Raw genomic sequence first — 25,908 nt, 5'->3', positions numbered from 1 at the left:
AGAGATTTACTTACACAAATCCTTAGTTATCCACATGCCGCTCTATAGAATCATCCTCGTATTTGGAATCTTCATCTTCATTATTGATCATATGAAACTCCTCAAGTGTTGAGCCTCTAAGAGTATCCACGCTAGTAAACTAGCAACAAATAATGGAGTGATTGATTTAAATGTGCTGACTATATTTCTCACTTGGATTAATAGAATTTGGGAAACACAAATGTGTTTTCAGCCTAGAGTGTTTTTCTCTTTTTTCTATGATGGACAAAACTGATTGCATTAGAATTATGAGGGAAACACAAAGGGCTATAGACTCCTTTGCCACACCTTCTTAGAATTTGACGCTTAAGACCTTGTACCTTGCGCCAAGCCCACTTTCACTTGCCCTCTTGGGCTTGTGACTTAGACCTCTTTTAATCAAATAAAGCTCAACACTTCTTTTAGTTAAAACCATGTCCAATAGGCATAAATAATTAATTCAATATAATTAACAATTAGTTATATCTTGTATCATCCATCTTACTAGAATTATCATAGGCGTGTGATCTCTTAGGTTCTAACTAAAGCCGTCAGCGAAATTAATTAAATTCAGTTCACAAATTATGAGTGACACCTAACAGCTTTTCACGACTACCCAGAATAGTAGAAGTGTATGCGAACTAATCATATACTTTTTTGAACCTTGATTGTAGTAACAATACAATTAAGTTCTTCTATCATCTATATCCGAATCAAAATTTATGTGATATGAAAAAATGTCAAATCACATATAGATATCTACGTTCACCATGATGCATCTCATGTTGATGCAGTTCATATAAACACAGTTTGATCAACAGTTACTCTGACTAGAGATTTCTGAGATAGATTTTCAAGTGACTTTGAGGAATGTCTCCTTCTATTGAACAATTACCAAAAGGTGATAGATTCCCTATTGCACATTTACATATCTCTATACTCATACATATGAACCCAAGTATCACACAATTGGGACCTGCGAGAGCTTTGAGGTGAAATCAAAGTTCATATCTTTAAGCATAAGATATCAATGATGCCTCATGTCTAAGAACTATTTGCATTCTAGAAACCAAAACTTTGTAACGTTTGACATGTGCTAAGCATCATATGTTTAAGTTTCTTGGGTGGGCAATGTTATGTGAACTTGACCAATAAACAAGCACCTGTATATCCACCATGTGTTCAACACGCGAAGCATGAGACCATGCTGACTTTAATGTGATATATATCGACCTTTCCAGATATGTCAATATCAGGATGACTTTCCAAACGACTATGACTTTTATTTAAGGACTAAATGACTATGGAATACAAGTCTTCCAACCCTAACCTCATTTAGGACATTGCTTTCATACCTTAAATCCTATGAACTTATTCATAGTATATTATCTCTATAATATTAAGTCAAACTCATGAATAAAAAAAGCCATATTATTAATTAATTAATTAAAATGGAGTTCTTACAAAATGATAAATATTACTAAGTTAGCTTTTTGGACACAATTCCAATAGTCACCTCAATAAATCCTTGTATGATCTCAAATAGGCATTTCGTCAATCTGTTAAATTTACTGAGGCCATTTAGGCCGCCTGTTTTACCAATCCAAAGCAGACCACTCTCTCTCACATGCAAGTGAAGTACCCCTTTCTAATGCTCTCTTGATTTATGCAGGTGACATAGTAATTTTTGGGAATGATGAGAAGGCAATTACATTCTCAAGAACTTTCGAATCGAAAAGCTCGGGAACCTGAAATACTTCTTTGGGATTGAAGTTTCTCGTTCCAAAAAAGATAGAAAACAGTTTTATTGTAATTTGCAAAGCCAGAACACAGGGCAATGACATGTTGTGAACTCACTTGACTCTGTAGTTTGCTGCGCCTTCTCCAACTTCCACATCCAAACGATACAAAAACTTAGTGTGACAACAGAGTCGCTTGAGACAATTGTTAATCCTGTCTTTCACAAACAAACCTGACGTATTCAAGAAATTTTTATTTTATCCGAGACAAAATACAGGGTAGTTTACTTGTCACGAAATATGTTCCTTCTTTCCAGTTGGCCGACATGTTCCCTAAACCCCTTGGTAAAGATGTGATCTTATCCATGTTCTGCAAGTTGGGAGATCTCAATCTTCATTCTCCAACTTCAGGGGGAGTGTTGAAAAGAAATTAGTCAATGATTTAGGAAATAGAATGAAAACGTTTATTATTTACCTTTATTTAAAAGGAAAACTAATGAAAATGACTTGAAAACTTTGAGTTTTAACCAAAAACCATGTAATAACTTTATTTAATGGTTAGAACAAAGACCAATATTAAATTAGTCTAATTAAAATGGCCCAAATATTGAGTTTACGATTTTATCCCTAACGGCAAGCTTTTGTCCGTTAATCTCTCTTCATTATGGATCTCTCTCATATTATCTCCCCCATTTTTTCCTGACATTCAAAACCTTCCATTTTTCTTTCTAATCTTGCATAGCAACTCCATTTGTATCACTATGTAAAAACCACAGCTTCGACCCCAAACCTAATTTTGAGCCGTCTCCATCTCTGTGAAAATTGGAAACGATCTCCTACAAGCAAAACGATATGATTTTGTCACTCTCTCTCTCTCTCCCTCCCTCCCAAAATTTCTCACTCACTCTTTCCCTCTCTCTTCTCTGTAAAGATGAGCAAGGGATCTGCACTTTCACTGACATCAGCAAAAAAGCCAAAGGTGAATTTTTGCCATTCCCTTCTCATTCATATGATTATTAACCTTTCAATTTGATGAATAAGAAAAGAAGAATTCGAGGTACTGTTTTTCAATTTTTCTTCTTCAGTGGAGTTCATCATTTGTTTTTCCGAAAAATAAATTTGAGATTTGTTAGCTTTTTGTTCAGTTTTTTTTCAGATAAAATGTTTTTTTTTTCAAATACAATTTTGCCAACATTTTTTTCTAGAAACAGTGTAATATTTTGTTTTTTTTTTTCAAATACAGTGTTTGTTTGTACACAAACAAAACAAACACTATATCAGATTATTTTTCCTGAAACAGTGTTATGTTTTGGTTTTTTCAGAAACAGTGTTATTTTTTTTGTTTTCTAGAAACAATGTTATATTTTGCTTCTTTTTTTTTCAGAATCAGTGTTTGTTTGTACACAAACAAAACAAACACTGTATCAGATTATTTTTCCTGAAACAATGTTATGTTTTGGTTTTTTCAGAAACAGTTTTATGTTTTGGTTTTTTTTTTCCAAAGAAAGTTTTAGTTTTTTCAAAAAACAATGTTATTTTTTTGTTTTTCCAAAAATGGTTTTATGTTTTGGTTCTTTTTTTGCAAAGACATTGTTAGTTTTTTCTAGAAACAATGTTATTTTTTTGTTTTTCTAAAAACAGTTTTATATTTTGTTATTTTTTTTTTCCAGAGACAGTATTAGTTTTTTTTTTTTCCAAAAACAGTGTTAGTTTTTCGCCGGTTTGTTGCTACGGTGGTTCTATTTTTTTCTCATAAATAGTTTTAGTTTTTCAGAAACAGTGTTAGGTTTTACACATTGTATCTGATTTTTTCCGGAAACAGTGTTATTTTTTGTTTGTTTCCAGAAACAATGTTATGTTTTTCCAAAAACAATTTTATGTTTTGGTTTTTTTTTTTTTTTTTTTCCAGAGTGTTAGTTTTTTTCCAGAAACAGTGTTAGTTTTTCTTTGATTTGTTTTGACGATGGTTCTAGTGCGTTTTGCACTTCTTTTTCTCAAGTTTGTTCACATGAAGGTTCTAGTACGTTTTCCACATCTTTTTCGTCAGTCTGTTCCAACAGAAGTTTTGGTACATTTTGCACCGCTTTTTTGCCGGTTTGTTTCAACAAAGTTTATGCCATTGAACTTCTTTGAACTTGTTTCGGTGGCTTTGTTCCGATGAATGCTTCATTTTTCAACTTTGATATGGTGGATTTTGAAATGGGGGAATTCGATTTGATAGGAAGATAGAGAGTTATTATGGCAGTTTCGTGCTGGTTTGAGGTTGGTGAAGAGTTGGGACAATATCGAATCATTTACGGGTATTTACGGAAGTATAGATTTGTAGTGGGTTGGGCTTGTAATTTTGGATCGTGGACAATAGTTTTGAATGGTTTTTTATTAAACTTTGAGCCCTTTTGGTTAAATAACATTTTTGGATGGTTTTTGGTTAAATATTTGTTGATCCAAGCCCTTTTCATTAAAGCTCCCGTCATACCAAGTTCAATGATATGTATACAGCCATATTCTATTTTACCAGTCACTTCACTTATTAATACTACTCTAGCAAATAGCAATGCCCTATATTCTTAACCAACATTTAGTATTTTATTTTATTTCAGATGAGATTCAAGCATTAAAGGAGAGAAGTGAGAATTCAATCCAAAATCATTTGTCTGTTTAATTATCACTATGAAATTTCAATGTTTCTTAAAAAACAAAGTATTCATTAATTTCTTTGAACTCAATTAAATGCCTCAAATAATTCTGATTTGATTAATATTTTACAAGGGGAGAAGCCTTCCCATTTTTATTTTAAAAAAAAGGGGGAACTCTTCCTTTTAAGGGCCAAAAGTGGGTTTTTGGGAAAGTTTCAGTCAACTCTGAAATTTGATGTATTTTACATAAACCTTGGTGGTAGGCTTGCAACTAATACTCACAAAAGACTAAAGACTAGCGTGGGACATTTTTTGTCAATACGACACTTTTTACACCGTCGGAACTACGATTCTAAGCACCAACACTTAACGCGGTACGATACGTCCAACAAAATGGTGCCGTTCCCATTCCTTGGCAACGAAAACAACCAACACATCGACATACCGAGCGGGAAATTATCGGAGGCAACGACAGTCCATTTCATACATGCAAAACCCCAAAACAATGCGAGAAGCAGCTGAATTGTAACAAAGTGCTCCCATCCATAAGAATTTTCACAATACTAAGCCTCTAATTAGTTGATTTGGTTACACATATGCAACCAGCCAAAGAAATCACCTAACACTCGTTATACATGCTGTAGCTAGTCTCATCTCCTTCAAATCTATAAGGTCCCTCATCGACGTTAACATGCATTGTTGCTTGCTTGGAAAAAAAAAAAAAGGGGGAATGGGTGCGGGGATAAGTTAGAAGTTTCATTACCCATCAGTTGCTCGACGAAGACCACAATAAACTGATTTACGAATAAGAGGATGCACGTCTTCGGTTAGAACCTCTTCATCCAACTTCTCCATGTGAGGCCAAATCTGCCAGGTACATATACAAGGTCAGAGATTCAGTAGCAAAGAATATTAAGCATGTCTATAAAACTTCACCCAAAAATCTGGAGAAAACAGTAAATTATACCAAAAAAAGGGCGGGGGAGGGCTGAAAGGAAAACAAACAGAAAAGGGAAGTCGCAAAAAGAACGAGAAGCAACACTCTATTTACCTCAGAAGCATATTGCCTCGAGAAGGCCTTGAGGTAGCCTAAAGTCGATAGACACCACTGCTCTTTTTCACCTACATTATAAACATTACTCGTCTTCCCACCATTCAGTTCACTGCAAAAGTTGAGAAAACAAGTTAAATACACTTGGATATCTTGTCACACGATGTCAAAACAATTTATTAATTTATGATAAATAAAAAAACAAAATATCTTATGAAAATAAAGGAGACTGCACGACAATAAAGCTAGTCAACTACGAAGGATTATGATACATAATCCATGTCCCAATCTCTCCCCTCCATAACATCCTCATCCGCTCTAACCTTCTAGTCAACATGTTTTTCATTTACATTACATGTAATACATAATTTTCTATTTTAGTGAGGCGAAAGAAATACCTTTTCTTGGGTATTCTATTCTCATTGTCGAGATCCATTGCGGATGATTCCTCATGGTCAACGGCCATAGAATCTGCATGAATCCCCTTTAATCCCTGCAATGTAACACATTTCGATGCTTCTGGCAGCCGTTCAGTCAACGCATTGAGGAAGTTTTTGTACAAGGAGAAGAATAATGCCTGCATGTGAGCATCATGGTTAATACAAGGAAATGATGAGGAGTGCCAACAGCCTGATTAATTAAAAGTTCAGATTATAACATGTGCCTACAAGACCGAAATATATACATAATTTTTATATATATTGTGGGAAAACGATTCAACAGATGAAAAGGACTATTCCGTACCTCAAATTCATCAAGGGATCGGGCTAGAAGAGCCTCCTTAGCCTCTAAAGATTCACGTACAGACACGGCATCCTCCTTAGCCTTTTCAGCACGTGACTTCAAACGCTTCAGCCTCCCAGGATTTTCCCCCATAACAGGTTCACCATCCATGAGTGAAAGCTTTGATTCAGAAGCTTCTAACTCTGCTTTCACCGTTGCTGCAGCTTCTTCGGCTGATACGACACTCTTTTTCATAGATGAAATCTCCTTCCTTAGATCACACACACGGTTATATGTCTTACTAACTGCATTTCTTAGTATCTGTTGGGAGGATAGGGACAAAAATGTATAAGCAATCAAGAAAAACACGTATGAAGATATAAGCATAGAAAGGATAGTCTATATGGCAACAGCTCCAGGTCAAAAAGAATAAATACATTAGCAAACAACTACAACAACAACAAAGCCTTTTCCCACTAAGTGGGGTCGGCTAATTAGTAAACAACTAATATAAAAAATTAATTTCACATTCTTATGAAAGGGGAAGATGGGAAATTGGGAATGCAGCAGAGTATATGAAGAGTGTTCAACTGACAGCAAGCCATGTTAGCAGTACAATATTGAAGTGATACATCCCCAGTTAATATATACAAAACAATTTTTACAATACAAGAGTGGACAAGAAGTCTGCAAAAGCGCAAACAAAGCCAGGATAAATAGCAATATCACCCTGACACTTAGACACTACGATAACACCAGAAAACTAACTAATAGCAGCATTCCAACTACGCCAAACTTCTGAAAAAGAAAAATATCTAGATTCTGAAGTAAAAGATGCCCATAGAGATGACAATAACCGAGTTTTATCCCAAAGATACTCCCTTCTACTGACCGCGTAGTCCTAAAAAATCAGCCTGTTTCCTTCCATCCAAATGGCCCAGAAGATAGCTGAAACTATACAACCCCCACAAGACCTTGGCTTTCTTCCACTTTCCTGGTACTTTATGCTTCTCTACCATAAAAGGATAACAATCCATGGGTAAAACCCAGCTGATACCAAACTCCCTAAACAACTTTAAGCATATATTTAAAGCTACCGAGCAGTGAAGAAAACAAATGATCAATACACAACAAATATGTACGTGTGTTTCAACGATCCGAACCGTATATTTTATTCTGTAGACGGTTCAGTGAAATTATTGGCATCTCAACTATCAAACTTGACCGATCTGAGAAACAAACCCCATTTGAAAACCTTAGAAGAAAATTTATGTGACAACATGTTCTCTTACCAAATATCTTGCATGTCATGTTGCCATTCTGTCAACCTTTAATCATGGGGAATCGTGTTGCGTCAAGTGTCAAAGAACATTTCATAAATTTGGTAAAAGAACACTACCCTATATTAGTATTCTAAAAAAAAAAAAAACTAAATGTTTACCAGTAATTTTGTTTTAAAAGAAAACAAATTGAATTACCATAAACAAGTAATTTACACGGACACAAGATGGCCACAACTAGTAAATCTTTAATTTGTTCAAGTTTGTTTAAATGTTAACCAGTAAATGTAGGTTGGTTTTGAGTTCTAACTGATGCCAGGAACATTCACAATTATTCTTGAAGCCAAGTTGAAGAACACGTATGTTCATTTATCTGACCCTTTAGCAGGGTAAATTCCCGTTATGGAAACAAAGGCCGTGTATATAATAAAAATGGTAAGAAAGGTGAAATTTGGAAATATATCAAAGATGATTTCAATCTGGTTGACTAAATCCTTTACACAAATCAAGAAGGCCACAATAAGAGAAAACAATTGCAGTGTATTAGTTATAATATCAACCATATCAACATCATGCAAGCAAGAATCTGGAAAGCTCTAAAATTTGGAAGATCTCACACAAAGTAAATTTACAACAGAAAAACATTCGAGAATATAAGAATGCAGGCCAAAACTAGAGAAAACCTGCAAAGGCACTATTTCCTTTTCTTTCTTTTTTCATTTTGATTAGTCTCATGTTTTAACAATCATCCACATTTGCCACTAGAGTGGCATTATCTTGAATTGCCTATCTTAGCATAATGATTTTGATTTAGACCAAATTTAAAGCTTATACTAATTCAGTTTCCATTTGTTTGAGCAAGGTAGATGCCATATTAACTTTACTATCTCACGTTAGAAGCAGCTATATAGATTTGTACCACTCTGAAGTGTTCTGTTCATGTTGTTTTCAAGGTAGATGCCAATAAGGAAAAACATGACCTTACAACTACCAAGTACACCAAAACTCAATCATGCGTTCATAACGCAAATAGTTATAACAGCAGAAAGACAAGTTTAAGTTTAATGCAATAGAAATGCTGTAAGCATACCTCCCATGGACGATCTGATATATGAAATTGCTCAATGTTTGCAGGTAAAAAGACCCATCTGACAATGGCCAGATTAGACAAAAGTCGATATCCCATCATCCTATCTATTGCAATAGCAGTCATTTGAGAATTATTCCTCCAGTAAGAATCAACCTCATTTATCAGCATGACCTGCTTATCCTGGTCAGCACATAGTTTTGCAATGACTTGGCCATATCTCTCCAATACAGTAATCAAATGAGTGAAACTTTTAGATCCAATGTCAAGGAGAGTTTGCACAACCACATTGAGGGTAACTTCCATCCCATGAACAGGAAACACACTTTCCTCTATCCATACTATCATTTCACGGGCAGATGCCCTAGCTTTCACCATGTTTCTGAGGTCAGAAGAAAGTGCATTTAGCTCATTTCCTTCGCTGGTTTCTTCAACGCTAAATTTGAAATTCGGTGCTCCCTTGGGAGGAAGCAACTCTTCTAGACCAGGGGCATGCTCAATACTCTAAAGGGAATATAATTAAAGAACTAAATTAGAAAAAGAATAACCAAGGAACAAATAGTGCTCGCATGATATCCTATAAACCAAGAGTTTATTTAGTTCAAGGTGTCAAGCCTTGTGCTGTTAAAACCTCAATTCTAGTTATCAATATCCTTAAGAATGGTTAAGTACCTGCTTCACTTTATCCCAGTAAGATAAACGGACTTCTCTCTCCAGCACCTCCTGAACAAAAACACGCTGTGGGGCCCATTTTGGAAGGTCTAAGACATGAGCCCACTCTTCCCATGGCCAGATGAACTGAAAGTTTGATCTGCATGGTCAGGAAGGCATAGTATATTAGGAATTATGCATGTTAACAAATTCAGTATATTAACTAAAATCCAGATTCTATCCATGTCTACAGAGCTAGATAGCTCGGCAGCTACGTTGCATGGATACGGTTATGGGTAATGGGACACGATACGTCAGGATACAGAGACACGGAAAATCTCCAAAAGCTAGGATATGGACAAAACATGAATAAAACAGTAATAAAATGAGTTTATAGCATTCATATCTTTCTTACAGCTCTTCTTCTCTTTCTCTATGTTGCAAAATATAGTCCTAGCCCCTTAATTTGTTCTGTCACACCAGAGCAAAAAAGATCTTCTTCTTTCATTTCCAGTTATACATCACTTATCACTTCCAAAAAATACAATAGCCCAAACTTCTTTTAAAATAAATGCAAATAATCATTATGTTGAATTTAGCATGTGTGTCCGTCATGTGGATACAGGTATCCAAAAGTCAAAGTTGCCAAAAAGTCGATGGATACAGACTTGAAGTACCATCTATGTATTCTATCTCAGAATTATCCAGCAAGCACCATATACAATAGGGAAAAAAATATCTATAATTTTTGGAGTATCCGGGCTTCATAGCTTGGTAGTAATTCCCCTACCAAAATTTCAGTAATGTCCTTGGCAGTTATGGGACATAGGATAGAATTCCACCTTCACATGAGATAGGAGTTTACAAAAAAGATGCTATTTCTGTAGAGCAAGGTCCAAACATGAGTAAAGCAATGAGGCTAGTAACTTTTCAAGCAGTCTATCCCCTTAAAGTAATATGGAGAAATTAGGTTCACATCCTTCTTTTTGCTACTTCATTGATTAAAATCCTATTCATTTTCAATTTTTGATCAAGGTCCTTGGATATTAATAATATCATTAATTATTTGAATAATAAAATATTTTTATTTTTAAATATATTCCTTTAGTATTAAAAATGTTACAATTAGTATATTTGCATATTTAATCAATGATATAAAAATTACATATGGTATATTTATGTTTTATGCCTAAACTTTGTATCATAAATTTATATTTTTAGTTTGTACCCACTTTTAGTTTGCAACATTTTTTAAATTTGTAGTATTTTCTTTTTAGTTTTATTTCGTACCCATGTATTAATTTCTTTTAGCGCCTATATTTTTAAAAAATTCATTTGTACTCATAATTGTTTATTCTTTTATCTATACCCTAATTTATTTATAATGTACCCATTCTTCTTTATTAATGTACTACTTTGTTATATGTGAAATGTACCAATTTTTTTTAACACTATGGATACATTCTTTTGCCATTTATTATTTCTTATTTTTACATAGTTTTTATCCATTTATTCAATCAAAATGTTTGAATTTTTTTATTGTAACCGTTTCTAATAGTATTATAATGAGGGATTTTAAATTTATAGGATTATAAATCTCATAAAATATCAAAAAATTAATGTCAAAACTATAAAAATATAAATATTAATTGTAATATAATGAGTTGTACAAAGTCAAAGGACTTTGATCAAACTTTGAATACCATTAAGGTTTTAGTCAAAGAATGTTAAGAATTAGGGATCGCATCCAAAGTATCCCAAGTAATATACTTTACAAGGTAATGTAGCAAGGTTGCAAAATGGCAAGTTAGAAAGGATATTTGAAATATTCATCACTTAAAAATGGTACTGCTTATGCTGGAACTTACAAGTGGTGTGAAAACCAAAGGATGAGTCGTGTTTGACATTCCATATCTAAATCAGCTATTTTGTCAAAAAGAGCTCGTACAGCACCAGCAACTACTGCAGGAAAGGCTCCGGGAAGAGCCTAAGAATTAAACTTCATTGTCAGATTGCTTTAAATTGACGTCTACTTCAATTCAACCAGACAAAAGACCAAGACAGAGACAAAATAATCGCATTCATATTACCTTACAGAGGTCGATAATAACTAGTGTGTAATATATTGGCCTGAAAGGGGGTTGTGGTAGCATAAGCAACTGCGCAAATATAAAACACATCATTTTGCTTTACATAAGAAAGTTTAAACTATACAATTTTATAATGATATAGTCAAGGAACAAATCTGTTAAAAAAAATAATGTCCAAGAAAGCAGGGAAAATATGGATCTAATCCTATCTTATTCCGTTAAGCTTGCTCAGTGGAGTTAAAGTTATTGAAATCTGTACTCAAAGGGAAAATTTATAAACTTTTTCTACTTTGGGAAGTTCATTTGTTACTCTACTCAATGAAAAATATACTCAATAAAATTATATTGAATTCTAATATGAATCTCATTATCAAACTCCATGTTAGACTATTATATACTTTGTGACAAAAATCCGTAATTAACATATAATTGTAAAAGAATAATTTGCATTTTAAGCTATTTCATCATCAATAAATTCATTTACAATCTTTATAACCCTATAACATGGTATTTCCCCCTAAAATATCCTTAAAGATTTGAACAATAAATCAAGATGAATTTAAACAAAAGGCACCCATATTAATTTAGAAAACGATTCCATAACCTTAAATGAAAAAAATCTTCCAAGAGTTATTAATCAGCTAGCAAATTGGGATTGAAAATTAAATTCAGACTGCCAATGTTTTATGTCCATATGGATGTATACAGATTATTTCTCCAAATAAAAGAAAAAACTCTCCTTGAAATATTTCCATTGAAATGAAGATAAACCGATTGTTCCAAAACCTAAAACCTAGGCAAACTATATGCAGCTTTGGAGAATCACCCTACAAAAGGATTACTTGCAAATAACACTGGAAAAACTGTAGCAACCAAACTGAAGAAACAACTCCACCCATACAGCCCATTTAACTCTTGGCTCATAACTAAGCCACCAAATATTGCTACAATGTGTTAAACTCATATGATTAACAAATCATATATATTTCACGTATGGATAAAGTATGACTGGAAAGAGAATAAAATACCTAATCAAAATATGAACTAAAAGACAGCAAAAATGCAAAGGTTAACAACTTACCTGGGAGAAAATTGTCTCTGCCATAAGATACTCATATCTAAAGGGCACAGGTAGGCCAGCCATATATGAAGCGCATTCTTTTCGACTAGCTTTGCATGAAAGAAGAACAAATAGAATAAATGTTAAGGGCAAAAATCAAATAAAAACAGAAATAACAAAGAATTCTAAGTACAAGGACTCAGAAAGTAAAACTGCAGTGTTTAATATCAATTCACCTGCATACACATTAATGAATACAAGATGGTAAGATAACACCAAGTAATCCAGATTTCAAAACACCAGTAAAATTTCAACTAGGTATCTGCTTGTTTTTCTCTTCCACGCATCTAGCTAGTTTAAAAAATCTTACAACTAAAACCGCTAAAAGGGAACACCCAAATTATGCTTCTCTGCCCCCAATCAATGCTTTGGTACCATTAGCAGGACATGACTTAAAAGCAACAAACTTATTTGTTCACATGAACAAACAAACACAACAAATATATCGCTGCAAGCCTCCAACAGAATATCCAAAATCACAACCTCTCCTCAACCCGCACTTATACATTATTTTGCAAAGACAGACACAAATTAAGCAATATGACATGCATCAAAATTTGACTATTAGGTTTGAATGTTTAAATGCCTCAAACGAGTTTGATTTTACATAGTATCTGACTAAATTATCTAACATTTTAAAATGAAGTTCATCCTTTCCAATAAATGCATAAACTAAGCAGTTAGCCATCACACAATTCTGCTATCATATACATTATAAAACCCTTTCGGAACAATAAAAACACAAGACACCTAACAGTATCTTTTCAAGAGAAAAATGAGTTGGTCTATTGGTTTGAACTGGTAGCATATACTCAATTCCAAAAAGAAAAAGAAAAAAGCAGAATACAAAGTGATACTACTCATCAGAAAGTCAACAAACTAATTAAAGTGAGCAAGCTACAAGAAATTTAGTTATGTCTTCTATTAGGAGGTCATTGAGAGGTACAAACCAGCCATTTAAGTAAAATAGCACATCTAGCAGATACTCTTCCACGATGAAGCGATCCATGGGTTGCACATCCTGTCATCAATAAAATCGATGTGCAAAATTTATTGCAGAAATACATTCAAACAAGCAGAAAAAAGTATGCAATGAACATGATATAAGCTAGTAACTCAAAATAATAAAGTAAAAATGACAACATATGACAGAATCCATTAAGTTTATACTGAAATCAGAACTGTGGAAAACGGTACCAGTACCAGATGCAACCAAATTCTTCTGTTGCCTATAGAGGATCCATATTTATTAATTTATCCCATATTATCGTTCTCTTCTTAACTGTGCACTGTTCAAAAACTTCTTGACATAATTGGACTACATACTGAACAGAAACTATTGTAAAAACTCTTAAGAATAAAATTTACTTTTTGCCTTTGTAGTTTGTATAAGTTAACATAAAGTATACATCATGTAAATGTGTTACAAAATAGTTTTACAAAAACCAACTTGAACTGGAGCTTCATTCTATAAAAAATTCAAGAGTGATTGCACGAAGAAATTTCTTTTCACTCTTTACCAATACAATTCCATAAATAATCCCAGAAGGATTAAAATCCTAGAAAAATACTGCTTTGAATTGAAAATCAAATCTAGAAGCAGATACCTGAACAAAGAGAAGCTTTTAAATCTGGGCCACAGGTTTAATCTCAAGGCCATAAACAACAATCACAACATATATGAATTCTTTTTAGGCTTAGTAGAGAAAAACAGCCTAAAAATTAGCAAATATTTGATCCAACAAACTTCAAGAATTATGATTTTATGGATGCTTCTTAATAAAAAATAACAAAATTCCCTGGTTGGACACCTAGGGACAGGACACTCTTGTCCACCCAATGCTGAATATCATTTGATAATAAAAAAAACTCATCTTCATATGGCTAAGTGCAGACCTTACAGAAAAGATCTACACTATTGTCAAAAAAATACTACGGCTTGTTTCACTGTAACAATACAACCCACTGCAAACATACACTTAACCATACGACATACACAATAGAGGAGGGAACATCCTTTATCCTTTTTGTGCCGAATAGAGAGTTACGAAACAAAAAATTTAAACTTTGGATATTTTAAGCTGGTCACAGCAGTGTGGCACTCAAGTCATACAGAAAACATTAAAAGAAAGAAGAAAAAAAAAGAGGGAAAATATAATAAGAAGTCAGTAGCGAGCTTAAAATTAACAAACATTAAGAATGAGAAAGTTGGTTTAGACATAGGAATTTAGTTCTCAGATAGCAAACTACCTCAGTTTTGCTTTCAGGAAATATATTCAGCCTTCGTATCCTTTGTGGATAGATAAACTCTGCATCATGCTTTTGTTTACCATAAGTTATATTAGACATTGTTGAAGGCATAGCAGGTTGGTCAGGACAGCTGATGGGTCCAAACTCGTGAGACTTTCCTGCAACTAGCTGTGCTTCAAATGATAGGTGAGGTCTAGGAACTGCCAAGTGAGTGCATATAATTTGATCAAACAGTGAAATAAAAATCTTGAGAAAATATAGAATAAAGAAGACTGACAATCAAAATATAATGTTTAAGTTTAAATGAAATCTGGGAAACTTGATCATTACCACTATCAAGTTTCCATCCATTGCTAGATAAAACTTGTATTCGGCCCCACAAATCTTCCAAGAAATCCTACCAAAGTTGAAAAAAAAAAAAAAAAAAAAAAAAAGAGTGGTTAGGATAAAATTACAAGGCAGTGTAAAACAATGAACAGGATAACAGTCTGACTAGATACTAGAGATATGAAGCAAGTTAAATGTATAGGAAAAGATAAAAATATTGGGATGATATGCTCAATCCACAGAAGTAGGGAAGTTAATTAAAAGAGAGGAAAATATAAAGTTCTAGGACCGCATAAAATAGCTGTATTAGTGTAAAAAACTCTTGAATACTCAAGAATTGAGTGGCTAACAAAATCATTTAACAAGACTTTATGGCGCGTTTACTAATCCGTAATCAAATTGAGAGGAATTGGATTGAGGAGGAATTGAAATAAGGTGGAATCAGAATCAGATTCTTGTTGAAGTTGTTTACTAAAACTGTCTGGAATCGGAATAGAATTCCATAAAGCTGTTTACTAATTCATCAGAATCGGAATATAAACCAGTATGATTACTAAAATACCCTTGTCCCAAATCAAATATTTTATTCTATATTGATGTTTAAAGGCATTTTAATTAGTTACTTTTATTTATTTAGTCAAAGTAAAGAGTTAAAATGTCCATTATTAATTAATTGTGTATAAATTAAATTATAATCTAATTAAAAGCCGTAAACAAAGTGGCAAAGCCACATCCATCTTCTTATCCCGTAGAAGAAAAAACCCAGAACGGCTCCCAGCCGTCAAGACCACATGAGCATCGACATCGCCAAGGTCGCAATTGTCAAAGCGACGTTGCACAACGATGAGCCATCGCCTCCTAAACGACGGTGTGTGTTGGCGGTGTCAAAGCCTCTGGTCCATCGCCTCCTGAACGACGACAATCCAGAACGACGAAGACGAGATCTCGTATGCGATCTCTTGATGGCAGATTGATAAGAGGGCATACTAGGAATGCAAAATGCATTCCTGATTCCCTCACCCTCCGGGAATTCAATTACCTCATCCATGGAGGGAGTCCAATTCCTCCGTTTTCAGGAATTGAATTCCATTTTTCGTGTAGGTCCCACACACTATTGATTCCTCTCAATTTCAGTAAACAGAAGAGTGATCCGTAATCGGAACCAGACTCCTTATTTTCATTCCGATTACGGATTCGTAAACACGCCATTAATTCAAGGTGCAATGGTGAATGAGACCAGTTGAGGAAATTACAAAGGAATTAAATTGATGAGTCACATTATGGAAGTATAGGACTAGGTCATAGAACTAGTAAGAATAGAAACAGTGTCAAATATCCATTCCACATTTTGCAAGGCAAACCCAATATGTAGACAATCAACTCACTAGGACAATTCAAGGCGAGCATGTTATTGACAAAGACAATTCAAGGCGAGCATGATATTCAATAACTTAGATCGTGACCAAAGTCCTTGCTAACAGACTAAAGGAGGTTATGGGTAGTACAATTTCCCCTTCCCAAGGAGCTTTCGTTAAAGGTAGACAAATTCTTGACGCCGTTCTCGTCTCTAATGAGGTGGTCGAAGAGGTAAGGCAGAAGAAGGAGGAGGGCTTGGTCTTCAAGATCGATTTTGAAAAGGCCTATGACCACGTTGACTGGAGCTTTTTGGAGGAAGTTCTTTTAAGAAAGGGTTTCGGGTTTAGATGGAGGAATTGGATGCTTGGGTGCCTTGGCACAGCTAATTTTTCTGTTTTGATTAATGGAAGACCCAGAGGTAAATTCAAAGCATCTAGAGGTCTGAGACAAGGAGATCCGTTGTCCCCGTTTTTGTTCACCCTTGTTGTTGATGTTCTGAGCAGGATGATTGAGAAAGCCCAAGGTAATCATTTGATCAAGGGTTTGCGCGTCGGAGTCGATAACGTGGAGATCTCTCACCTTCAATTTGCGGATGATACCATCTTCTTCTTGAATGGGCACGAGGAGAATTGGAATAATCTGCTGCTTTTACTGGATCTTTTTGGAAAGGTGTCAGACCTGAAGATTAACAAAACTAAGTGTTCTTTGGTGGGTATTAATTCTGACTGTGAGAAGATTTATAGGCTTGCAAGCTCTTGGGGTTGCGAGGTGGGCGCTTGGCCAATGTCGTACCTCGGCCTCCCTCTAGGTGGAAAGCCAAAGTCTATTAAGTTTTGGGATCCGGTGGTCGAGAAGGTGGAATTGAGGCTCCAAGGTTGGAAGAAAGCTTTTTTATCCAGAGGAGGAAGATTAACCCTGATTCAAGCCGTCCTGGGTTCTTTGCCCGTGTACTACATGTCCCTTTTCAAAGTCCCATGTGGGGTCATTCGTAAACTGGAGAAGCTTATGAATGGGTTTCTTTGGGAGGGGGTGGGGGAGGGAAAGAAGTTTCACTTAGTTAAGTGGGGGGATGTTTGCAAGAGTAAGGAGGACGGAGGCCTTGGCCTGGGAAATTTGAGATTTCGGAATGTCGCACTACTAGCCAAGTGGCTGTGGAGATTCCCTCTTGAACCTAATTCTCTTTGGCACAAGGTGATTAGGAGCAAGTATGGTCTGCACGCTAACGGCTGGGACGCTAATCCCCCGAGGCGGGGCTCAAGCAGATGTCCGTGGTCCGAAATCTCGGCTGGTTCCCCGTCTTTTCTTCTATCTTGCAAGTTTGTGCTTGGTAACGGGGAGAGGCTGAGGTTTTGGGAGGATGGCTGGCTGGAGGGCGGTCTTTTGAAAGATATCTTCCCCAGATTATTCATGCTTTCTAGGACAAAAAACCTGAGCATTTCACGGCTGACGGTTCCTTCTTTACAGTCGGTAAGCTGGAATTTCGATTCCAGGAGAAACCTTAGAGAATCTGAGATTGAAGAGGTGGCCGGTTTACTGCAGAAGGTGGGAGCTGTGCGGCTGTGTCTTTCCAGAGCTGACAGGAGAAGGTGGATTTTGGAAGGTTCCGGCCAGTTCACCTGCAAGTCCTATTTCTCCTTCCTTCGAAACAACGATTCTGTGCAACAATTCCTTCCGTCCCCTCAGATTTGGAAAGCTAAGGTCCCCCCAAAAGTTAAAGTCCTGGTGTGGCTAGTGGCGCTTCGGAAAGTTAACACTTGTGATCAAATCCAAAGGAGAATGCCCTATACTTGTTTTTCTCCACATTGGTGCGTTCTGTGTAAGTCAGGGGAGGAAAGTGTCAATCACGTGTTCCTCCATTGCCCGTACAGTATCCAACTCTGGTGGAATTTGCTCAAGGAAGTTGGAGCAGTCTGGGTCATCCCAAAGGGCTGTTTTGAGCTTCTAAGCACCGAGTTTGATGCCTTAGGAAAAGGGAGGAAAGCCAAATCCTTGTGGGGTTCCCTGCTGATGGCCCTCTTCTGGAACATTTGGATGGAGCGTAACAAAAGAGTTTTTGAGGACTACATGGGAGTTGAAGTCGAGGAGCTCTGGGATAAAACGAAACACTGGGCTGCTCTATGGTCTTCTGTGGCTGCTGAGTTTAGAGATTATAATCCTCTTTCAATTGCTAGGGATTTGGTGGCAGCTGTCTTTTGATTTGGCGTAGCCTTTCTTGTTTTTCTAGTTAGTTTTTTTCTAGTTCAGGGGTTTTCTCCTGGCTTTTTCCCTGCGCCTGGTGGTTATCTTGTCCCCTTGGCTGTCCTTTTCTTTCCTTGTTTTGCCCTCTTTTTATATATTTTCTCTCGTTTCTTCTCAAAAAAAAAAAGATCAAGGGATATACTTAAGGGGGCCTACAAAGAAAATGTTTTCCAGTTCATTACAATAAAGTGATTTGAGATATATAATAACAGAGTTCATTGCATGTGGAGAACCCAGAGACTTAAAAAGGATCATTCCAAGCATCAATACTAAGTCCTAATCTGTTAAGAGTAAAGTTGTAAGATGAAATATCATGGTTAAGAAAGAAGAAATTCTTGGTGTATGTTATTTCTAGACGACAGTTTTGATGGACACTAATAAAATGTCACTTGCAGAAAAAACTGGAAACAGGGGGCAACACAGAGAAGCAACAATAACTAAACCAGCTACCACCTCTAACAATCAATATAATCTACGAAATTAAAAGGCCAATATTTCTGGTAGACTACAATATATGTGAATCACCTAATGAAATTTTAATCTAAAGGGAAAAGCAAATATGATGTTCAAATAACTTATACCTTATCGCTAGGTTCTCTCGCATTCTCATCATCATCCTCAAAAAAGGACAACCCAGTGTCAGAAGAATGTTTTCTTATGCTCAAATAAGCTTCAACACCGACCATAACTCTCTCAATTTCCTCAGGGACTTGCTGCAGTGAGACAATAACAAATCATGATTGAAGATTGAAGCATTTAAACTCATAATGAAACAGAAAACTGGAAATGTAAGCCATAGTTGAGTCAAACAGTAAATAACAACAACAACAACAACAACAACAACAAAGCCTTATCCGACTACGTGGGTTCGGCTGTTGAATCCTACACCACTGCGCTCGGTTTTGCACTAAGTCTTCCGTTAGCTCCAAGTACTCCATGTCTCTTCTTACTGTCTCTTTTCAAGTCTTCCTAGGTCTTACTCTATCCCCTTTGCCCTGGGCCTCTATCTTGTAATCACATTTTACTGGAGCATCTGTAGGTCCTTATTTTACATGTCCAAACCACCTAATGGGAAAATACAATGATCCGTGCCATCAACCATACTCCCATGAAGCTTCACAACCAAAAGGGCCACTACATCTGTGCCAGACACAGAAGCCCTTGAACATAGCTACAACATGTGATAGCGTGCATCCATTAAACTTTTCAGGTCAGACGTGGAACAGAAACATCTAGGAGACGCCACTTAAAGCCAGGCAATAAATTTTTTATTTTTAAATAGTTAGTGGCCGGAACAAAAGTGAGACACAAATTATGGAGGTCTAAATTGCTTATAGTAAGAATGCAACAAACTCTGCCTTTTATGTAACGAGTTCTCAACAAAAAACCTAGACTCCATAGGAACAGCTAGTATCATACTTTTAGTTTAAACAGACCGAAGACTAAAAGTTTTATGAGGTTCATAACCAGACATAGTATATAGGAATATTTTGAAAACAATAATCAAACGAATTAAATATTGATACCATAAAAGAGAAACTTTTTCTTTTTATCAAGCAATATTATAAAAGTACCTCAATGAGTTCCGCTCCTCCCCAAGGGAGACAAGATAAAATGCATGTTATGTAAAAGTCAGCTCGTGATTGCCAGGATGGATTGCCTTTCTCCTCATCAACTGTTGTTGCAGCTGATGATAACAATGTTTCGAACACAACTACAAGAGAACTGGGATGGATAACTTTACTGCACATCTATAGAAGAAGAAAGTTACCATAAGGAAAAAAAAATTATACCTTGGTAAAATGCACGCACTCATGTAGATAGATATGTATATAGTAGATAAATATAGGGCGATGTTCTTTTGCCAAGACTGGGAATCTGAAACATTGATCAAGTTGGATTTTATAAAAATGTATACTCCAGATTCACAGTCTTGAAACTGATGCATTCGTCTGGCAACATAAGTTGGACAAAAGAACATTACCCTATGCATACACACACACATACACATGTAGATGGATTAGAAAACTTGTTTCCATGAATATTGAAGTCTATTTTGCGATATTAGCCTATGGTACTAAGAGGAAGGGGAAAACCAAAAGTTAATATGGGTACAGACAACAAAAGATATGAATAGTGTTTTGGATAACATAATTTGGGTAGTAGTAATAGGACTGCGTTTTGTTGTATATTAAACCTGGGTAGAAGTCCAATGTCATCATTGGTAAATGTGAAAGTAAATACTTCTTATATTTGTTCTTTATATTAATGACATGCATTTCCTTTAAATTGTACTCTAGTCAGTAGGAGATGAAACTTTAGAACTTTGTACCTTGTACATGGTCTAAATAAAAAGCTTCTAGAAATTGCTGCAGATATACAAAATGTATTCATATGAACAGCCAAATGTGGTAAGATATCGCCTAAAGTTTAAGTTGATAGCATATGGATGACAACATTACATTCCCAGACTCCATTAACTAAAAGATTTCCTTGGTAAATTTGAGCGAACTAAGGCGTATAATGAATAACATATATCTGATTGTATTCTTCTGTTCTCAATCTGTTCCTGAATTTCATCAGTCACCAATAGCAACATGATACATACCATAACAGTCAGGAACCTCATCAAAATACGAATCTTGTTACAATTTCCGGAAGCTAAAGCATCCTGAAAATCAAACACAAGCAAAGAAAAAGAAAGTGTCAATTTTAAATCCTCACTAAAAAGAATAAAGGATATATCAAAGGGAGATGAATAATCGTCCAATAGTTTTAATCTTTCAAACATAGCCTTATAAAATCTAAACTACATATTAATAGAACCCTCTTTGTCAACCAAAAGAGGGTGAAAAGACTATTTAGTCTTCTATCACAACAAAAAAGTTAAGGGCAGTATCATACCACAAAACAAAATTTTACTGCTTTTGATTAAGCATCACCTTCAGCTTATTTTAACATCTCTAATTTTAAAAAATAAAAATAAGGATAAAAATACCTCTATCCCTCTCTTCCCACTCCCATGTTCCCTCTTACTCTCTTCTTCTCTCCTTCAATTTTAAAAACAAAAATAAAAATTTTCACACACTATAATAAAAAAATCAACCTTGATCACATTACTTGCATGCACCAGATAATTAAACATCAAATACTCACTGTCGGACATCCCACGATTAACCTAAAAAGTAAATGGGCAGCTCAAATCCCACAATTCCAGTTCACTCATTCATCTCTCTCTTTCTATTTTTATTTATAAGATGTCTCTTTTTATTAATAAAAACCCGAAGTACAACTTGCGAGGACAAGATGTCCACAATATGTTCACTTGTTCTTATCCATTATTCCAGTTCACTTTTCTAATCTTTTATATATATATGTGTGTGTGTGTGTGTGTGTGTGTATTTATATAATTCAAGAACACATTCATGAACTAGGAATGTCATTTCATTCACACTACCATTTAATCGAACACTGGCATGCCTGACTGTTTTTATCAGAGTCAAAATTCAAAGTAATTAAACCCTTTTGGCAATCTGTCAAGAGACAAAAGAATCAAGCCTTCTGAAATCATCAGCCATGGCAGCAGCAATAATAAAATCCAAATGAATATCAAACAGAAAATGAAAAATATGCAAGGTGTAGGGCATTCCAGGTTGCAGAGCATCAATTAGAAACTACTAGTCTCTTGGTACATGCTCCAATTTGCTTTTTTATTTAAAAAAAAATGGCTTTCTTCTTTTATTATAAATTATAATGCAGCAGCCCATATTTGGTAATTATGATAGGCAAACATATACAAAGCTCATCTCAACCACAGGATCACTCACCTGAAAATTAGTTTGAGTGTTCTCCACTACTTTCCTAATAAATTCCTCGTTCTCCAAATTTAACAAGCCAATCTGGAGAGAGAGAGATAGAGTGAGTAAACGATCCCAAAGAGTCTGAAGCAGTACACAGGAAAAATGGATGTTGAAGAAATTATAGCTCAAGAAGTAAGAAAATATGCATACAGTAGACTCTAGGAATATTATTAACAGAAAGAAAAAAAACACCTTGTAACACATGTGGTACGTACTATGATACTCATAAGTAATGTATGAATCCACCATGTACGGTGCATTGCACCATCCAACAAATATACATCTGATGGAGCTAAACCCCTTCATTTAGACTTGTGCGGCTACATGTAATGGTTAAGCTTTCCTTCTCTTTTTTTTTTTCTCCCAAACATAACTGAATACAATGCAATTAATAAAAAATCTTCAAAATGCACCTCATAAGATTCTAAATTAATTATGAAACACAAAAGACTTTAAAATCAACTTGTTATTCAACAAGCAGTAATTTCAAATACTCCATCACCAAATTCCAAAGCATTTTTTTTATATAATTGGTTTGTTTCCCTTTATACTAACATTGTGATTGTGCAAATCTAATTCATGGTCTGAAAAATGTGTGAACCCTAAAGGTGCCCTAGATGAGCATTTCCAGTGACTAAATATGTGATCCTCGCTTAATCAGAAGAGAAACATTTTAGTTTAGGTCAATATTCAGTCAGTCTGAAGAAAATGGAACCTTTTAGCTTAGGCATAGTAAGTCTGAAGGTTTATAGTTATACACTTCAAAGTTCAGCAACGCATTCATATGCATGCTATACATAGGGATGAAAGGAGAAACACTGGAAGAACTGAAGAATCGAAAAAACTAAATAAATAAAGTCAGCAATGTATTTATACACCCTACCACTGTTCCATATAAAGGACTCTTGTGAGGCAACTGTTCAGCACACTGGATAAGGAACTGTCAGAAGAAAAAGTACAAAGTTAGTCAGAAGAAAAAGTACAAAGTTAATGTATATTACAGCAGAGCAAGTATCTATGAGTATGGAATTCTTTTTCTTCCCAAATTTCTATATTAAAGAGAGAGTTTTGGTGTGTTTGAAGGGAACATCTAAAGTAATCGTCCCCATGTCTCTCTACTCTCCTTGTCTTTTCCGATCCATTATCTTAAGTGAAAATGATGAAAGCCAAGAGAATTTAAAATTCTTCCCTTATTTTATCTTCCCTGGTGGTACCAGTTATCAAGTGCTTTAGACTTTTAGTTTTTGGTCGGAGATACTTAGATTTCGTATAAAAAGACATCCAGCAACCTCGACCCAAAACATACCCTAGCTTATAATGTCAATTTTCACGAACTAAATTTAATAACTTTTTATTTCTTTGCCTTTTCATCAAGGCCACTAAACGAAATTACTATAACCTAAATGTGGGGGCTGGAGCTTGTACAATGTACATAATGCATATACAATTGTAAGTATACAAAATTAGCTTTACTTGCGAAACGTCGTCGGGAGAGTGCTCCAATTCTCGACGAAGCACGCCATAGCAAGTTTCCTGCAAATCCAAGAGAATCAATCAATAAAACAGACTACACAGAAATTGAAAAGGTTGAGAAGACGAAGCAAATTAGGGTTTTGAAAATCACAACAAAGAGAGCGAGAGAGAGAGGGAGAGGGAGGTACGAACAATGTGTTCTTTGACGTCGTCGGAGGTGCCATAGTCGGAAGACTTTTCGCCAATTCGAAGAAGAAGACTCTTCCAACTGCTCATTCTCTCTCTCTCTTCTTCTCTTACTTCTTGAGAGACAAAGAACAAAATTGAACGCAGATAGAGAGACAGACTGCTTTAGCTACCAACTGAACAAGCGAAGCGAACTGGAGCTTCGCCGAGAGAGAGACCTGGCGGGCTTATATGCGTGGCTTGAACCCTACTAATTCTTAATCCCCCTCGATGACCTGACCGGCCCAGATTGCCTTGTGCCGTGTCGGGTCAAGTGTTTAAACGGATAAAAGATTGTTTTTAGGGTTGCAAGTACACCTGCCATTTTGAACCAAGGGATTAAATATCGATAATATCGGAAATATCGATAGTCCAAAAATACAGAAATATCGATGGAAATATCGGGATATTATCGATATCGATAAAAATAATATGGAAACCACGGAAATTGTAAGAAAAACTTGGATATTTTTATTGAAACTTTGCAGGATATTTATTTAATCAATTATCTATTAGTTTATCACAAAAAATTGGAAGGAAATGCATTGCATGATGGATTTAACTGATTTAAGTTGATTATATAGTGAGCTGGCAAACATGATGGATTTAAAGGATGTTTATTTAACTGATTTGAGGTGACCCAACCACACACACAGAGACACGCCATCACACACGCATACATGTTCTTATTAGATTACACACGCACGCAGACAGAGACTCCTCAGTCCCTCTCTCTCGATCCTTCTTCTCTCTTCTCTCCCTTCTCCCTAGATTACACACGCACGCAGACAAAGACTCCTCAGTCTCTCTCTCTCGATCCTTCTTCTCTCTTCTCTCCCTTCTCCCACACATACGCACAGAGATCTATCGATCTTTCTTCTCCCTTCTCCCACACACACGCACAGAGATCTGTCGATCTTTCTTCTCCTTTAGCCTCGTCGGCGCCGTCTCTCGAAACTATCCTTTCTCTCTGCACCGAGTCCGAGACCCACATACACACACGCACACCATCGCACCTGCTTCAGGAAGACACCCATCGTCATCAGCAACCTCGTCTTTCTCCCTCTCCTTCTCGTCTCTGCAACTCGGCGAACGCAGGAACTCCGGCGAGTTTCTTGAATTTATCCGGTTAGGTAAGCTTCGGTTTACCTATTTCTATTCCACATTGAAGCTTATATGTGAAATTTAAGTTCAAAATCGTGTTTTTGCAAGGTTTTTGGGACAAAATCGGCTCGGGTTCGCACAAATCCATCTCTGGCGTTCTTCTCCGATTGGCATAGATACAAGATATCGCGATAATTTAGGAAATATCACGATATTATTGATAATATCGTGATATTTTGACGAAATCTTATTGGATAAGCATTAAAATATCGTTAACCCGAAAAACCGATATTATCGGGGAAATATCGCCGATAATATCGGCATTTGAGACCATGTTTGAACCCAACCCAACCCAACAATCCGATCCAATCCATCCGTTGAAATTAACATTTGGATAGATGCTTAACGGATTGGACCATTAACAATGGATGAACCCGTTAATCATCCGTTAGTTTATGAGTCATTTCAGGCTTCCAACGAACCTTTTAACATCTGTTAATTGATGATATTTATGTAATTTCAATAAAAGAAAAATCTAACCCTACTTTCCATTTATACCCTTGGTGATGGGACTTTGAATTTGAATGGGGTTACTATTGTTGTGGGTAAGGCGATGGCTTTGAAGGAGGGTACGAAGTATGCCATAAGAAATTCTTGGCTCATTATCCAAGTGGTCCAAT

General features: G+C 35.7%; 1 protein-coding gene across 1 annotated transcript; it reads right to left on the bottom strand.

The window, feature by feature from the left end:
- Positions 1-4,849: 4,849 nt before the first annotated feature.
- LOC103448303 (nuclear cap-binding protein subunit 1-like) lies at positions 4,850-24,444 on the bottom strand. Its single transcript, XM_029088828.2, has 19 exons — positions 24,092-24,444; positions 23,900-23,959; positions 23,310-23,366; positions 22,394-22,465; positions 21,175-21,237; positions 20,141-20,317; positions 19,148-19,279; positions 14,976-15,042; positions 14,646-14,845; positions 13,346-13,416; positions 12,357-12,441; positions 11,276-11,344; positions 11,054-11,172; positions 9,207-9,345; positions 8,538-9,038; positions 6,189-6,488; positions 5,843-6,021; positions 5,445-5,556; positions 4,850-5,260 (listed from the first exon to the last, which is right to left on the bottom strand). The coding sequence occupies exons 1-19, from the start codon at positions 24,173-24,175 to the stop codon at positions 5,153-5,155; spliced, it is 2,595 nt and encodes an 864-aa protein (XP_028944661.2). The 5' UTR covers positions 24,176-24,444; the 3' UTR covers positions 4,850-5,152.
- Positions 24,445-25,908: the final 1,464 nt, after the last annotated feature.

The sequence above is a fragment of the Malus domestica genome, chromosome 11 (genome assembly GCF_042453785.1).
Source record: "Malus domestica chromosome 11, GDT2T_hap1".
NCBI classification, from domain to species: domain Eukaryota; kingdom Viridiplantae; phylum Streptophyta; class Magnoliopsida; order Rosales; family Rosaceae; genus Malus; species Malus domestica.
Note: the sequence above shows the minus strand (reverse complement) of the source record. Positions and strands in the feature narration are given on the sequence as shown.